Source organism: Pongo pygmaeus, chromosome 4, assembly GCF_028885625.2.
Source record: "Pongo pygmaeus isolate AG05252 chromosome 4, NHGRI_mPonPyg2-v2.0_pri, whole genome shotgun sequence".
Taxonomy (NCBI): domain Eukaryota; kingdom Metazoa; phylum Chordata; class Mammalia; order Primates; family Hominidae; genus Pongo; species Pongo pygmaeus.
Window position 1 is genome coordinate 145,857,924 of NC_072377.2, and position 17,134 is coordinate 145,875,057.

The 17,134-nt window shown below is 44.3% G+C and overlaps 3 protein-coding genes across 3 annotated transcripts in view; all 3 read left to right on the forward strand.

The window, feature by feature from the left end:
- The window catches only part of LOC129036253 (protocadherin gamma-A3), a 173,655-nt gene that overhangs the window by 3,837 nt on the left and 152,684 nt on the right, over positions 1-17,134 (forward strand). Inside the window, exon 2 of the mRNA XM_054487146.2 lies at positions 1,414-3,918. Coding sequence (XP_054343121.1) covers positions 1,414-3,918 — 2,505 coding nt within the window. The remainder of the gene's footprint in view (positions 1-1,413; positions 3,919-17,134) is intronic.
- PCDHGB1 (protocadherin gamma subfamily B, 1) lies at positions 7,436-11,022 on the forward strand. Its single transcript, XM_054489325.2, has one exon. It carries the CDS (start codon positions 7,655-7,657, stop codon positions 10,085-10,087), a length of 2,433 nt encoding a protein of 810 aa, XP_054345300.1. The 5' UTR covers positions 7,436-7,654; the 3' UTR covers positions 10,088-11,022.
- On the forward strand, positions 11,602-16,958 carry LOC129037324 (protocadherin gamma-A4). The gene is made up of 2 exons (XM_054489312.2): positions 11,602-14,976; positions 15,598-16,958. Exons 1-2 carry the CDS (start codon positions 12,463-12,465, stop codon positions 15,631-15,633), a joined length of 2,550 nt encoding a protein of 849 aa, XP_054345287.1. The 5' UTR covers positions 11,602-12,462; the 3' UTR covers positions 15,634-16,958.

Here is a 17,134-nt window from a genome sequence, read left to right on the forward strand (position 1 = left end):
ATTTGATAAAGAAAAAATTTTCTGAGACAACGTGTTGTTTTGGTTACTATTACATAATTCTCTATGAGTAAAATTGGAACTCACTGTGGAATAATATGTCATAATATCTTTACTTGTAAGTGAATAATAAAGTATAAACAGGAAAATTAAAGCAAAGTTATTTTTAGTGTGTGTAGTAACTCCACAAGAATAAATGCCCTATGCATAGTTATGTAATGCATCATGATTGAAATGACAAATATATTGTATTTATATTTCTGTGCTTGGAAACTTATGGGGAAAGAGATTCTGGAACATAAAAGCATATTTCTACTAGTTTCAGTTGTGGGGTTTGAAAAAACATCCTTACAGTCTAGATTTAAACAAAGCAAACTTCTTTCAGCACCCTGAAGGTCTGTGATTTCTCTCTCACATCTAGGCATTGTCATGCTGTTCTCTCCCACATCCAGGCCTTTTCACTGATCCACTCCTCTCATGTTTCCTGGGAAAGCCTTTGCTAACATTAAAGGCCCAATCGAAGGCCCCCCAACCCCCTTGGCTTCTCCCATTATGGTAATTATCTCAGTACACTGCAATTCCCTCTTTGCTTTTATATCCCTATAATCTCTGTGAAGGAAGCTACTGTGTCTATATTGTTCACCTTAAATCCCGAAACATATTGTCTGACACCTAATTATGCGTTTGTTTAATGAATATTAAATAACAACAAATTTTGAAACTAAGTTATAAGGTCACCAAGAACAAACTTAAAGAAATATAATGTATAAATATGGCTGATATTTCTGTGTGTTTCTTTTCTTTTTTTCCTTGTCTCAGCTCTTAGAGAGTTAAGAGTATAGAGAGGGAAAGGTGAAAGAGGAGGTGGATATCTTATCAAATAACCCTGATAAATGTAGTAAGTATAACAATAAACACATTATCAAGGTTCAGTGGTGGAAGAACAAGTGGTGGTCATGTCTTTTAATAGTTGTGTTGGTCCTTAGGGCCAGTTCTTTGTTACTGTGTGTTTCTTAAACTGAACAATTCAAAACAGTTAACTCCACTATGTTTGAAGCAATATTGGTGGCATTAAGGTTAGCGAATGGATTCCCAAGAAAGATAACTTGAGGTCACACTGTTTAACATATATCAATTCAGTTATGTTCAATCAACACTAGTCCTCTTATCTCTGACAAGAAGGATTTCAGGTCTTGGATAATTCAAAAATAATAATCTGTTTGTCTGAGAGGATGCAGTAAACGGTTAGGCCTCTTAGTGTCGCTGTTGACCACTCAAGAAGGAGAACGCAGCCCACCATTTCCTTGCTCCTAAAATGCAAAGAACCAGCAAATCAGACTCAGAAGATCCGGGGCGGCTGCCAACCTCACCTCTTAGTCAACCAGCTGTTTGACCTGTGAATTAGGCCCGTAAAAGACTTCGTTTCTTGAGAAAATAAGATTGGAGTCCGTCTTGGGAAACTGGAACCGAATTCAGAGAAAGCGATTCACCGAAAAGGAAATGACCAATTGCCTGAGTTTCCGAAATGGCAGAGGACTGGCCCTGCTGTGCGTGCTCCTGGGGACGCTGTGCGAAACAGGATCCGGTCAGATCCGCTACTGGGTGTCTGAGGAGCTAAATAAAGGTTCCTTCGTGGGCAACATCGCTAACGACCTGGGGCTAGAGCCCCGGGAGCTGGCGGAGCGCGGAGTCCGCATCGTCTCCAGAGGTAGGACGCAGCTTTTCTCTCTGAATCCGCGAAGTGGCAGCTTGGTCACCGCGGAGAGGATAGACCGGGAGGAGCTCTGCGCTCAGATCCCGCTGTGTCTGGTAAAATTTAACATCCTGGTTGAGGATAAATTGAAAATTTTTGAAGTAGAAATAGAAATTAAAGATATTAATGATAATGCTCCTAATTTCCCAACAGAGGAATTGGAAATAAAAATTGGTGAACTAACGGTTCCTGGAACTCGATTTCCACTTAAAACTGCTTTTGACCCAGATGTAGGCATGAACTCCCTGCAGAACTACAAGCTTAGCCCCAATGACTACTTCTCCCTGGCTGTGAATAGCGTCTCTGAGGGGGCCAAGTATCCAGAGCTGGTGCTGGAGCGGGCCTTGGACCGTGAGAAAAAAGAAATTCACCAGCTTGTCCTGGTTGCCTCTGATGGTGGCGACCCTGTCCACTCTGGCAACTTGCATATCCGAGTGATAGTCCTGGATGCAAATGACAACCCACCAATGTTTACTCAGCCCGAGTACCGTGTAAGTGTTTGGGAGAACGTGCCTGTGGGTACCCAGCTGCTCATGGTGAATGCCACTGACCCTGATGAGGGATTCAACGCTCAAGTGTCTTATATTCTAGATAAAATACCTGGGAAAATCGCTGAGATTTTCCATCTTAACTCAGTGAGTGGAGAATTATCAATATTAAAAAGTCTAGATTATGAGGATGCCATGTTCTATGAAATTAAAATTGAAGCACAGGATGGACCAGGTCTTCTTTCAAGAGCCAAGATTCTAGTCACGGTTCTGGATGTGAATGACAATGCTCCAGAAATTACAATCACGTCTCTCACAGGCTCAGTCCCAGAAGAGGGCAACGTTGGAAGAGAAATTGCTCTTGTCGACGTGCATGACCGAGATTCTGGGCAGAATGGGCAGGTTGAAGTTTTTGTCCTGGGAAATCTGCCATTTAAGTTAGAAAAATCAATAGATCAATATTACCGCTTAGTGACTGCCACATCCCTGGACCGCGAACAAATATCAGAATATAACATTAGTCTGAGAGCCTCAGATGCGGGAAGCCCGCCACTGTCCACAGAAACTCACATCACCTTGCATGTGATTGACATCAATGACAACCCACCCACCTTCCCTCATTTATCCTACTCCGCCTACATTCCAGAAAACAACCCCAGAGGAGCCTCCATCTTCTCAGTGACTGCCCAGGACCCAGATAGCAACAACAACGCCCGCATCACTTATGCATTGACCGAGGACACCCTCCAGGGGGCACCCCTGTCCTCCTACGTCTCCATCAACTCCAACACTGGCATCCTATACGCCCTGCGATCCTTCGACTACGAGCAATTTAGAGACTTGAAGCTACTGGTGACAGCCAGCGACAGCGGGAACCCTCCACTCAGCAGCAACGTGTCGCTGAACCTGTTCGTGCTGGATCAGAACGACAACGCGCCCGAGATCCTGTACCCCGCCCTCCCCACAGACGGTTCCACTGGCGTGGAGCTGGCGCCCCGCTCCGCAGAGCCTGGCTACCTGGTGACCAAGGTGGTGGCGGTGGACAGAGACTCGGGCCAGAACGCCTGGCTGTCCTACCGCCTGCTCAAGGCCAGCGAGCCGGGACTCTTCTCGGTAGGTCTGCACACGGGCGAGGTGCGCACGGCGCGAGCCCTGCTGGACAGAGACGCGCTCAAGCAGAGTCTCGTGGTGGCCGTCCAGGACCACGGCCAGCCCCCTCTCTCCGCCACTGTCACGCTCACCGTGGCCGTGGCCGACAGGATCCCCGACATCCTGGCCGACCTGGGCAGCTTCGAGCCCTCCGCCAAACCCGATTCGGACCTCACTCTGTACCTGGTGGTGGCGGTGGCCGCTGTCTCCTGCGTCTTCCTGGCTTTCGTCATCGTGCTGCTGGCGCACAGGCTGCGGCGCTGGCACAAGTCACGCCTGCTACAGGTTTCGGGAGGCGGCTTGGCGAGTATGCCCGGTTCGCACTTTGTGGGCGTGGACGGGGTTCGGGCTTTCCTGCAGACCTATTCCCACGAGGTCTCCCTCACTGCGGACTCGCGGAAGAGCCACCTGATTTTCCCCCAGCCCAACTATGCGGACACGCTCATCAGCCAGGAGAGCTGTGAGAAAAGCGAGCCTGTTCTGATAACTCAGGATTTACTTGAAATGAAAGGAGATTCCAACCTACTTCAGGTGAGTTTATTTATTTTTTTGAATATTATTAAGAACAAGTATGAGAATGTGGTTATTATAAAGCTTTAACACATATGTATATGAGAAATAAAGCCATGAGGTTGTCATTAACCCTTGGACTAAATATTTGTCCCCCTTTCTTTCTGGGCCTATAGTAGGACTGCACTCCCCGGTCTGGTTGTGGTTGTGTGGGCGTAGGGAAAAAATAATACATCGTGAGTGGAAGTAAAGTGTCACTTCCTAGAGGAATCTGCCACTGTGAGAATTTTCAGATCTCCAAGTTACTACTTGAAATTGTGACTGCTCCTTCTACCTGGGTCCTTGAGTAACTATGATGAGAGAAACACAACACTGGTCTGTATACCTGTGATAAATAGGCCTTTTTCATTTTAAATCCCTGTGCTTTGGAGTTTGTCATTCCAACTTATATAGCTTATCCTGATACATACAAGTAAAAATACATATGAATAAAAGATATTTTATGTGCCCATGAAATTAAATTGTTTGACTTCTCCCAAGACAGATGACACTCTTTTTTTCTTTCCCCTTCCTTCCTTCCTTCCTCTCTCTCTCTTTCTTTCCTTCCTTCCTTCCTTCCTTCCTTCTCTCTCTCTCTCTTTCTTTCTTTCTTTCTTTCTTTCTTTCTTGACAGAGTCTTACTCTGTCTGGAGTGCAGTGGCATGATCACGGCTCACTGCAGCCTTGACTTCCCAGACTCAGGTGATCCTCCCACCTCAGCCTCCTGAGTAGCTGGGACTACAGGCACGAGCCACCCTCCCAGCTAATTTGTTTTTGTTTTTGTAGAGATGATGGGACAATGGCTATGTTTCCCAGGCTTGTCTGAAATTCCTGAGCTCAAGTGATTTACCCACATTAGCCTCCCAAAGTACTGCGATTAGAGGCATGAGCCACCATGCCTGGCCTGTTATTCTTTTCATCTCAATAACATAAAAATTGGAGAATAAAAATGTAGAGGCTGGGTGCGGTGGCTCATGCTGTAATCCCAGCATTTTGGGAGGCCAAGGCAGGTGGATCACTTGAAGTCAGGAGTTCAAGAACACCCTGGCCAACATGGTGAAACCCTGTCTCTACTAAAAATACAAAAATTAGCCGGGCATAGTGGCGGGCGCCTGTAATCCAAGCTACTCAGAAAGCTGAGGCAGGAGAATTGCTTAAACCCAGGAGGCAGAAGTTGCAGTAAGCCAAAACTGGGCCACTGCACCCCAGCTGGGGCAATAGAGAGAGACTCCATCTCAAAAAAAAAAAAAAAAAAAGTAGAGGCTGGTCAAATGGTTTTACCTATAGTGCCTGTTATATATGCCTAAAGTATATGCTTATGTGTGTATTCATATTGATTTCAACATTTTGCCTGAGGGTGGAAAGTTCACCTAGCTAAACTATTATGAGCCTTGGAATGGTATTTCTTGCCCTTGAGAAGGACATTAAAAACATGTAAAGGAATATGTCTTAGCCTCTGCGGGAGATTTCCAGACAATCTCTTCCAACAATGGAATAGAAGTCCCTTCTTTTGTCATGTTCTACAACTTTCTTGAGCCAGAAATTGTTGGCTTATTCTGCAATTTATGAAATTACTTTCACTCATGAAATCATATGAGAGTCATCCAAAATTAGACCAAAATATGTTTTATTAGAACTCAAACAAAAGAATAGATTCCTCCCTCAATATATTAGGAAAAGGCACATTTAAATGTATGAGACAACAGGGCCAGAACACAAAAGCTGTAAGCAGAGTAAGGTGTATTCTCACTCAAACATGGAAATACATCACAGAATTTAAAAGGCCCATAGCCAGGGGAGGACTTCTGAGCCTAGGACTTCGAGACCTGCTTGGGCAACATAGCATGACCCTGTCTCAAAAGAAAAAGGCACGTAACTTTTAACATATCATTTTTAGAAAAAAAAGGTTTATAGTATCAGTGTCACTTTCCCTGTAAGGAGAAAAAAATTCATTAGCTGTGTCAGGGGAAATTTGGATGCTCAAAGAGAATTTCTAAGAATTCTATATGAAACATAGCCTACATACATGTCATGAAAATACACTAAGAATATGGAACCCATACAATTTCACCTACTTATACAGGTAATGGAAGATCTAAGACATTCCATTTTCACTAAAAAGGATTTATTTTTATTTTTTTGAAGAACGGGCAAGAATCCATTACAACAGAAATGGAGGAGAAGTTCATAATAAAAGGAATGGAAAGTATAAAGGCATGATGTAAGGAAACAAGTGAAAAGGTATTTTAAGAAAACAGACAATAGGCTGTTTCTACTGGAGTATGAGTATGGGTGAGCACTGCAAAATAGTAGAATAAATTGTTGAGTTGGATCTCATTTGGTAATGCATTTGAAATAAAGGGATTTGCTTTGAACCAAGACTGGTTCTAAGCCTGGAACTACAGAATAAGTTCCAAAATTGGGTGTCTAAGAACTCTGAATACCTCTCCAATATTTACCAGTGGTCAAGTCAAACTCGTTTTGCTCATTAATGGTATAAATCGGCTGGAGCTGAGAATTGACATTATAGAGAATGTTTTTGAGACAGATCTTGCTCTGTCACCCAGGATGGACTTCAGTGGCATGATCTCAACTCACTGCAACCTCTGCCTCCTGAGTTAAGTGATTCTGCTGCCTCAACCTCCTGAGTAGCTGGGGTTACAGGCACCCGCCACCATGCCCAGCTAATTTTTATTTTTTTAGTAGAGACGGCTTGCACCATGTCGGACAGGCTGGTCTCAAACTCCTGACCTCATGTGTTCTTCCCACCTTGGCCTCCCAAAGTGCTGGGATCACAGGTCACTGCACCCAGCCTAGAGTATTTCATGTACATTCATATAAAAAAGAAGCACTGGTTTCATAAAACAAATGTACATTATATGAGATTCCACTTCATAAAAGCATGTATGTGCACCCCAATACTAAACTGGCCCTTTTAACAAAATATCAGACTTTGCCCTACTTAACTGGAAAGATTATCTATATTTTATAAAGAAGAGAAATATATTAACATAATCGTAAGGCTGTGATTTCCTCTTTTTTGCAAAAACTATCTTTGAAAAGTATTACTGAATTGATAACATATATATGGAGAGATTTAAAATACTAGATAAGGGAGCTTATTCCGATGAATTCACAGAAAGGTAGGAATTTTAGTCCACTAAAAATATAAATAAAAATTATCAATTCACTTATTTGGATACAGCAGTCATGCCAGAGTTTGTAAATATAGTGAAATCATTGAAGATTTTTTTTGCCCTCAAAACTGAAAAAATGGCAGTGTACCTTGTGAATTTTTTAAATGAAAAAAGAATACGAAATGATGAAGACCCTTATTTGATGATGAAAAACTAGAAAACCGAAATGTAAAGGGGAAAATGTGAGTATTTGGTTCCTTCCAGCAAATTAAAGACAGGGTACATAGATTCAAGAGGTTGCGCTTTGAGGATAAATAGCTGGGCACTGTGCAGTTTTCCAAGACAACCTCTGGGCGCCGCTGTCGACCAAAAGGAAGTGAAGGCTTCTCAATTCTGCAGGAGCGTCAGGCAGGGTGCCTTCCTGCTTTGTCGGGTGCACTGAGCACAGACGCTGCTCCTGTTCACCCTCGAGCGCCTAACTAATAAGTCCTAACTAAGCTCAAATCACAGAAGTCCAGGGTGCTGCCACTGCTTTTTAAAAAACATCCCAAAGGAAAGAAGCTCCGCGGAGAGTTCCTGAAATGCAGAGAGCCAGAGAAGCCGAAATGATGAAAAGTCAGGTACTGTTTCCCTTCCTGCTGTCTTTGTTCTGCGGCGCCATCTCCCAGCAGATCCTATACACGATTCCAGAAGAGCTAGCCAACGGCTCACGGGTGGGGAACCTTGCCAAGGATCTGGGGCTCAGTGTCCGGGAGTTGCCAACTCGAAAACTGCGGGTTAGTGCAGAGGATTATTTCAACGTTAGTTTGGAGAGCGGGGATTTGTTTGTGAACGGTAGGATAGATCGAGAGAAGATTTGCGGAAGGAAACTTGAGTGTGCACTAGAATTCGAAACAGTCGCTGAAAACCCAATGAATGTTTTCCACGTGGTTGTTGTAATCCAAGATATTAATGACAATGCACCACGTTTCGTTGTCAAAGGCATTGACTTAGAAATTTGTGAGTCAGCCTTACCCGGGGTAAAATTCTCTCTGGATTCTGCGCAAGATGCAGATGTGGAAGGCAATTCACTGAAGTTATACACCATCAACCCCAATCAATACTTCTCTCTGTCAACGAAGGAAAGTCCTGATGGAAGTAAATATCCAGAATTACTGCTGGAAAAACCTCTAGACAGGGAACATCAGAGCTCTTATCGCTTAATCCTGACTGCCATGGACGGCGGGGACCCGCCTCTAAGCGGCACCACCCATATCTGGATCCGAGTCACTGATGCCAATGATAATGCCCCCGTGTTTAGCCAGGAGGTATACAGGGTTAGCCTCCAAGAAAACGTACCCTGGGGAACCTCCGTGCTGAGGGTGATGGCCACAGACCAGGATGAGGGCATTAATGCAGAGATCACCTATGCCTTCCTCAATTCCCCAATAAGTACCAGCCTCTTCAATCTCAATCCAAATACCGGCGACATCACAACCAATGGCACACTGGATTTTGAAGAGACAAGTAGATATGTGTTGGGTGTGGAGGCCAAGGATGGAGGAGTACACACAGCTCACTGTAATGTTCAAATAGAAATTGTTGATGAGAATGACAATGCCCCAGAGGTGACATTCATGTCCTTCTCTAACCAGATTCCAGAGGATTCAGAGCTTGGAACTGTAATAGCCCTCATAAAAGTGCGAGACAAGGATTCTGGGCAAAATGGCATGGTGACAAGCTATATTCAGGAAGAAGTTCCTTTCAAATTAGAATCCACCTCGAAGAATTATTACAAGCTGGTGATTGGTGGAGCCCTAAACCGGGAGCAGACAGCAGACTACAACGTCACAATCATAGCCACCGACAAGGGCAAACCAGCCCTTTCCTCCAGGACAAGCATCACCCTGCACATCTCCGACATCAACGACAATGCACCTGTTTTCCATCAGGCCTCCTATGTGGTCCATGTGGCTGAGAACAACCCACCTGGAGCCTCTATTGCACAAGTAAGCGCCTCCGACCCGGATTTGGGACCCAACGGCAGCGTCTCCTACTCTATTCTGGCCAGTGACCTGGAGCCGCGGGAGCTGTTGTCCTGCGTGTCCGTGAGCCCGCAGAGCGGGGTGGTGTTCGCGCAGCGCGCCTTCGACCACGAGCAGCTGCGCGCCTTCGAGCTCACTCTGCAGGCCAGGGACCAGGGCTCCCCCGCGCTCAGCGCCAACGTGAGCCTGCGCGTGTTGGTGGGCGACCTCAATGACAACGCGCCACGGGTGCTGTACCCCGCGCTGGGACCCGATGGCTCTGCACTCTTCGATATAGTGCCACGCGCCGCAGAGCCCGGCTACCTGGTGACCAAGGTGGTGGCGGTGGACGCAGACTCAGGACACAACGCTTGGCTGTCCTACCACGTGCTGCAGGCCAGCGAGCCCGGGCTTTTCAGCCTGGGGCTGCGCACTGGTGAGGTGCGCACAGCGCGTGCCTTGGGCGACAGGGACGCGGCCCGCCAGCGCCTGCTGGTCGCTGTACGTGATGGAGGACAGCCGCCACTCTCCGCCACCGCCACGCTGCATCTAATCTTCGCGGATAGCCTGCAAGAGGTATTGCCAGACCTCAGCGACCGCCCTGAGCCCTCTGACCCCCAGGCAGAACTGCAGTTTTACCTGGTGGTGGCCTTGGCCTTGATCTCAGTGCTCTTCCTCCTCGCGGTGATTCTAGCGATCGCCCTGCGCCTGCGACGTTCCTCCAGCTTCTACACTGAGGGCTGCTTTCAAACGGGTCTCTGCTCCAAGTCCGGGCCCGGAGTTCCTCCCAACCACAGCGAGGGGACTTTGCCCTATTCCTACAATCTATGTGTTGCCTCTCATTCTGCAAAGACAGAGTTTAATTTTCTCAACCTGACACCGGAAATGGCTCCCCCTCAGGATCTGCTGTATGATGATCCTTCTATGGTTGTATGTGCCAGTAATGAAGATCACAAAATCGCTTATGACCCTTCTTTGTCTTCGCACGTGAGTTTCTGCAAATCTAGTTAAATTTTATATATTGCGGCCGGGCGCAGTGGCTCAAGCCTGTAATCCCAGCACTTAACCAGGCTGAAGCAGGTGGTTGAGGTCAGGAGTTTGAGACCAGCATAGCCAAGATGGTAAAACCCGGTCTACTAAAACTACAAAAGTTAGTTGGGTGTGGTGGCACGCGCCTGTAGTCCCAGTTACTCAGGAAGCTGAGAGAGGCGGATCGCTTGAGCCAGGGAGGTGGAGACTGTAGTGAGCCAAGTGTGTGCCACTGCACTCCAGCCTGGGTGATGGGAGGGAAACTCTGTCTAAAAAAACAAACAAACAAAAATTATATATTGCATTTTCTTCTTATTGGTGTATAAGTAATTTTGATTTTCTTTCGTTGTTCTAGTGATGGTATCTACTGGGGGAGGGGGTACTGGATAGATGGAGATTGCTTTCTTGATTGCTCAGTAGTCTTGGCAATTTAATTTTCAGTCTTTACTGTTGGCATTTCTGTATGGTTGGCAAATCTTGCTAAAGAGAACTGTTTCCTAGATGTTAACACTTAGTAATAGCAGTGCTTTTTCTTAGTTGATATGCGATACTGTATTTTCAAGTCATTTTATTCTTAGCTCTTTATAAACGTATTTAGAGTTCTTCCCGCCCAAGTTAAAGTTTATGTTCATCTTCATCAATTACATTCTAGTTTGTCTTTTTGCAGCAACATGTATGTATGCATGCAACATGTATGTTTAACACAGCCTTCCAATTATTAAGACTCTTAACACTTTGTCTCATCACAAGTAGCAAATATTGTCCAATTTTACATTTGCATCACTAATTTTGGGTCAATATTATTCCCACTCTATAATTTCAGTCAATGATATTTCATAATTTTCTTAACCATTCCTAAATTATTTATTTCCATGCTCTTTCTATTTTGTCTCTATTAAAACAAGGAATGTAATGAACATTTGGGTTTATAAAGCGTTTTCCATACTTCTTGTTTCTTTAATATAGATTTCTGAGGAATTAGTTAAATCTATAAACATGCTGAGTTTTTTTAATGCATACTGTCAAATTTATTTCCAAACATCTTATTTCACCTGTCAATCATCCGCAGTTTGTGCAGTCTTTGAGGATTGTGAAAAACACCTTTAATCTACTCTCTCAAAGTCTGAGGGTTTTTAAATTCTGTATAGCTAATGCCCTTTTGTATGAGTCATTTCTACTGCTAATTGTTAAGTAAGGAATAAGCTTAAGAACTGATGTACTGCTTTATCTCAAATTTTCACAGATTACTAAATTACTGTAAGTATTCATAAGCAAGAAAGCGATGGCCCATGCAATGATAATCCATGTTCGGCTACCAAAACATTGCCTTTTACTGGCTATTTCTAAAATTAGAGCTAAAGTAAAGTTAGAAATTGTAAAATGATACTGAATGTGTCATGTGAAAAAAATCACTAAACTATTATCTGCACTTTATAGTTCTTCAGTCTAACTTTTCTTTTTGTTTCTTTTTTATTTTTAAGATCAGAGTTATTTACCCATTGTTTTAGGCTTTGCATTTGAACTGGTCATTCATAAAACATTGAAAGGTTTCATAAAAGTTACTACTCTATGAAAGGTATTGTTCTAAAGATTGAGAACACATTGTGAACAAGATAGTCATATGCATAGCTTGTGGCCAAGAATCTACTGTATACAAAATTAAGGAGCAAATTCTCTTCCCAAACCTATTATCCTATTTGTCAATCTCATTTGTACAGGGTAAGGCTAACTCTTGAACAGTAGGTGAGTTTTTTGCAAGGGAATTGAAGCGTTGCCCCAGGTTCTAGAGGGTCAACTCATGTGAGGAAACTTATTACTGCATAAATTGGGACTAAAGCCAGACCTCCAAGTTCCTGTCCCACTGTCTTTTCACTTATCTGTCTCATCCATTTTTCAAGTCCACCTTTGTCTTTAGGAGAGATAATTATGTCCCTCACACAATACGCTATACTGAGAATGGGCTGTGGGGATGAACAATGTGAAAACTGAAAAGAGGCAGAACATATCTTAGAAAAAAAAAATCGTCATATTTTCTCTAAGAAAATAAATAACTTCATAAAGTTTACTGCACAGGAAGACTTGGATCATTCTTGAATTTTCATTGCAAATCAAAAACAGGAATTTGACTTTTATTATCTTGGGAGAAATAGGAATAGAAACGTGTATAAAAAATAAACTTTTTTTAACCAAGAATAAATTGCAGTAACAGGTTAAGACTCTGGGTGTCGCTGTTCACCAATCGGGGGAAAAGACAAACCAGAAATTTAATCAGAATCACAAGATTTCTGCAGCACAAAGCACTGGCTCTGGAGCTTTATGAAAGCTTCAAGCGGAAGCCCTGAGAGCTCCGGCTGTGAATGCACTTTATTTTGGACCCAGAAGATCCTGGGGCTCCTCCGGCCTCGACAGAGGGAAAACCGAAGCACAGGCGACTCCGCGGCGGGGTTGTAATGGCGGCGCCTCCTGCTCGCCCAGACCACACACGGCTGCTCCAGATCTGCCTTCTCCTGGGGGTTCTGGTGGAAATCAGGGCCGAACAGATCCGCTACTCGGTGTTTGAGGAGCAGGAAGAAGGCTCAGTGGTGGGCAACATCGCCAAGAACCTGGGGTTGGCGCCCCGGGAGCTGGCGGAGCGCGGAGTCCGCATCGTCTCCAGAGGTAGGACGCAGCTTTTCTCCCTGAACCCGCGCAGCGGCAGCTTGGTCACCGCGGGTAGGATAGACAGGGAGGAGCTCTGCGACAGATCTCCAAACTGTGTGACAAACCTGGAGATTCTTCTAGAAGATACAGTGAAGATTTTGCGGGTAGAGGTGGAAATAATCGATGTTAATGATAACCCACCCAGTTTTGGGACAGAACAGAGGGAAATAAAAGTTGCTGAAAATGAAAATCCTGGGACAAGATTTCCTCTTCCTGAAGCTTTTGATCCGGATGTAGGGGTAAACTCCTTGCAGGGTTACCAGCTCAACTCAAACGGTTACTTTTCCCTGGACGTGCAAAGCGGGGCCGATGGGATTAAGTACCCAGAGCTGGTGCTGGAACGCGCTCTAGATCGCGAGGAAGAGGCGGTTCACCACCTCGTTCTCACGGCCTTCGATGGAGGTGACCCGGTTCGCTCTGGCACTGCTAGGATTCTCATAATACTTGTGGATACCAACGATAATGCTCCCGTGTTCACTCAGCCCGAGTACCACGTAAGTGTTCGTGAGAACGTTCCTGTAGGCACTCGGCTACTCACCGTAAAAGCCACTGATCCAGATGAAGGAGCCAATGGAGACGTGACGTATTCTTTCCGGAAAGTAAGAGACAAAATATCACAGCTATTTCAGTTGAATTCTCTGAGTGGGGATATAACAATATTGGGGGATCTAGATTATGAGGACTCTGGATTCTATTACATAGATGTAGAAGCCCATGATGGGCCTGGTCTCCGAGCTAGAAGCAAGGTACTGGTGACAGTTCTGGATGAAAATGACAATGCACCAGAAGTCACAGTTACATCTCTCACCAACTCAGTCCAGGAAACTTCTTCCCCGGGTACAGTAATTGCACTTTTCAACGTGCATGACAGTGACTCAGGAGGAAATGGCCTAGTCACATGTTCTATTCCAGATAATCTGCCATTCACACTTGAAAAGACCTATGGAAATTATTATCGGTTGTTGACACACAAAACACTGGACAGGGAAGAGGTCTCAGAATATAACATCACTGTAACTGCCACTGACCAGGGAACTCCTCCACTGTCTACAGAAACTCATGTTTCACTGCAGGTGATGGACATCAATGACAACCCACCCACTTTCCCTCATGCTTCCTACTCTGCCTACATTCCTGAAAACAACCCCAGAGGAGCCTCCATCTTATCTATGACTGCTCAAGATCCTGACAGTGGTGACAATGCCCGAATCACTTACTCCCTGGCCGAAGACACCTTCCAGGGTGCACCTCTGTCCTCCTATGTCTCCATCAACTCCAATACTGGGATCCTATATGCACTTCGCTCCTTCGACTATGAGCAGTTTAGAGACCTGCAGCTACTGGTGACAGCCAGTGACAGTGGAGACCCTCCACTCAGCAGCAATGTGTCACTGAGCCTCTTTGTGCTGGACCAGAACGACAATGTCCCTGAGATCCTGTACCCCACCTTCCCTACAGATGGCTCCACTGGTGTGGAGCTGGCACCCCGCTCCGCAGATTCCGGCTACCTGGTGACAAAAGTGGTGGCAGTGGACAGAGACTCAGGCCAGAATGCCTGGCTGTCCTACCGCCTACTCAAGTCCAGCGAGCCGGGACTATTTGCAGTGGGGCTGCACACAGGCGAGGTGCGCACCGCACGGGCCCTGCTGGACAGAGACGCGCTCAAGCAGAGCCTTGTAGTGGTCGTCCAGGACCATGGCCAGCCCCCTCTCTCGGCCACCGTCACGCTCACTGTGGCTGTGGCCGACAGCATCCCAGATGTCCTGGCTGACTTGGGCAGCCTCAAGCCTTCAGCAGACCCAGACGACTCGGGCCTCACACTCTATCTCGTGGTGGCAGTGGCCGCTGTCTCCTGCGTCTTCCTGGCTTTTGTCACGGTGCTGCTAGCACTCAAGCTGAGACGCTGGCACAAGTCACGCCTGCTTCACGCTGAAGGCAGCAAGTTGGCAGGTGTGCCTGCCTCGCACTTTGTGGGCGTGGATGGGGTTCGGGCTTTCCTGCAGACCTATTCCCACGAGGTCTCCCTCACCGCGGACTCGCGGAAGAGTCACCTGATCTTCCCCCAGCCCAACTATGCAGACACGCTGATCAGCCGGGAGAGCTGTGAGAAAAGCGAGCCTCTTCTAATAACTCAGGATTTACTTGAAACAAAAGAAGACGCTAGTCTTCAGGTGAGTCAATCTTATAATAGATCATACCACACTGAAATATAGACAAAGAGTTGTGTAAATGTCTCCCATTATATATGTAATATATCAAATAAAGGTGCCTCTTTTAATATTTTATTGCTTTAAAGAAAACTTGTGGATGACCTTTCAATAATGATCAACAGTATTTACCACACAAAAATGTTGTTTATTACTCATCCTTTTTGGTCTTCATTCAATTGTAGTTTCAACCAGAATTTTCTAATTTTACAACTCTGAGCCACCTTATTTCCTTAAATTTCCTTTTCTGTGCTGGGCGTGGTGGCTCACACCTGTAATCCTAGCACTTTGGGAGTGTGAGGAGGATGGATTGCCTGAGCTCAGGAGTTCGAGACCAGTCTGGGCAACATGGTGAAACCCAGTCTCTACTAAAATACAAAAAGTTAGCCAGGGTGGTGGTGCGCACCTGTAGTCCCAGCTACCCTGGAGGCTGAGGCATGAGAATTGCTTGAACCGGGGAGGCAGAGGTTGCAATGAGCTGAGATCATGCCACTGTACTCCAGCCTGGGCGACAGAGCAAGCCTCTGTCTCCAAAAAGTAAAATAAAATAAAGTAAAATAAAGAATAAATTTCCTTTTCCCTTAGGTGTTCCTGAAAAGATACAAGAGACCTGTGAAATAGAAGGCAATTGTGTAAATTCACATTTACAGTATTCTTTCTCATGAAGCTATTGTTGGATCTGGACTTAGGGTTTTTTAATTTCCTGTTTTCACACTGTACCATGCTTTGCTTGAAGTTTACTTTTCCTTCCTTGAAAGGGTATTTTGCATTATAATAGGCAACGTCAACTTAAGAATACTGGCAATTTATGAGTTTAACTTTTAGATATAACTTTAACAGGATATTTTCTCAATAAACTGGTATATTTCAAATATTTTCTTGTTGCTGTTCTGAGATGCCCCAGAAGTGACTATGCGTGATTCCTTTGGTGCACTCCTGTGATTATAAGAAATATTTCCAAGTTAATTTCACTCATATTTAAGTAGATTCTAGGAGTAACTTTAATAATTTTTAAATTGCCTATCATGACATCACTATTGAGACTTTCTTGATTTCTAAGGAAAATATAAGTTTTTGGAGTCTTTTCTCTTTTCATCATGTGAGCCTCTTTCAAAGATTGAGTTACTTGGGTTCTGGACTGATATGATTTACGCTGCTTAGTAAGGTGGCCTCATCCCTATTGCTAAAAATTGCTTTCAGATATTTTTGTCATCGTGTGGCTCTGGGATTATTTTATATGAGGGAAAATATTTTGTGTGTAGGGGATATACAACACTTGTTCTTTGTGCTTTCATTTAGTTCTGTGAGTTAATTCAAAATTGATGAATGCATATGCTTACACAAATTAGTGTAATTTGATAACTGGAAGTTGTAGCGATAGACTGTAGAATATGCCTCAATTTGACTTACAAAGGAGAGTTTTAGTTTCTACATGGTTTTGTATTCATAGAAAGTTGTGGTGCAATACATAGAGTAAGCTGGAATATGATATGATGCAGTTACCTGGCTTGGGGAGCAGAAAGCAGAAATAACAAGTGAATGTTGAGAGACAACTCACATCTGAGGAGAGATTGTTTAAAGTAATTAAGCCATAAAATATAATTTGGAAATGCTCAATTGGCCTGAAACTGTGTCAAGCATATTCAGGTGCTGGCATTAAGAATATATTCCAGAATGAGAGTGCCACATGTTTTAAAGGCCTAGGAAAGCAGTAGATAATTTATAACCTAAAATCAAATTTTTTTAAAAATGTGTTTTTGTTAGAATGGGCAGTGGGTTTCTTTTAGCAAATAACAATTTTGATTAAACAAACTGTTGTATATTCATATTACGGACTACTAGATAACTATATTATGGGCCACTAGATAGCTATAAGAAATCAATGGGAAAGCTCTCTATGTACTGATATGATCTTTAAGATATAACAAATAAAAAAGCAATGTGCAGAACATGGTATGTTGTATGCTTACATTTGTGTAAAGAAGGAGACAGAATATTTATAAAAATCCGTTGCACTATACAAGACATATCTCCGGAAGGATACCTAAGAAACTTTAACACTCATTTCCCCTGTGAAAGCATTTCTCCTCATCTAAAGCAGGGAGGAAAGGAAGAACCTATG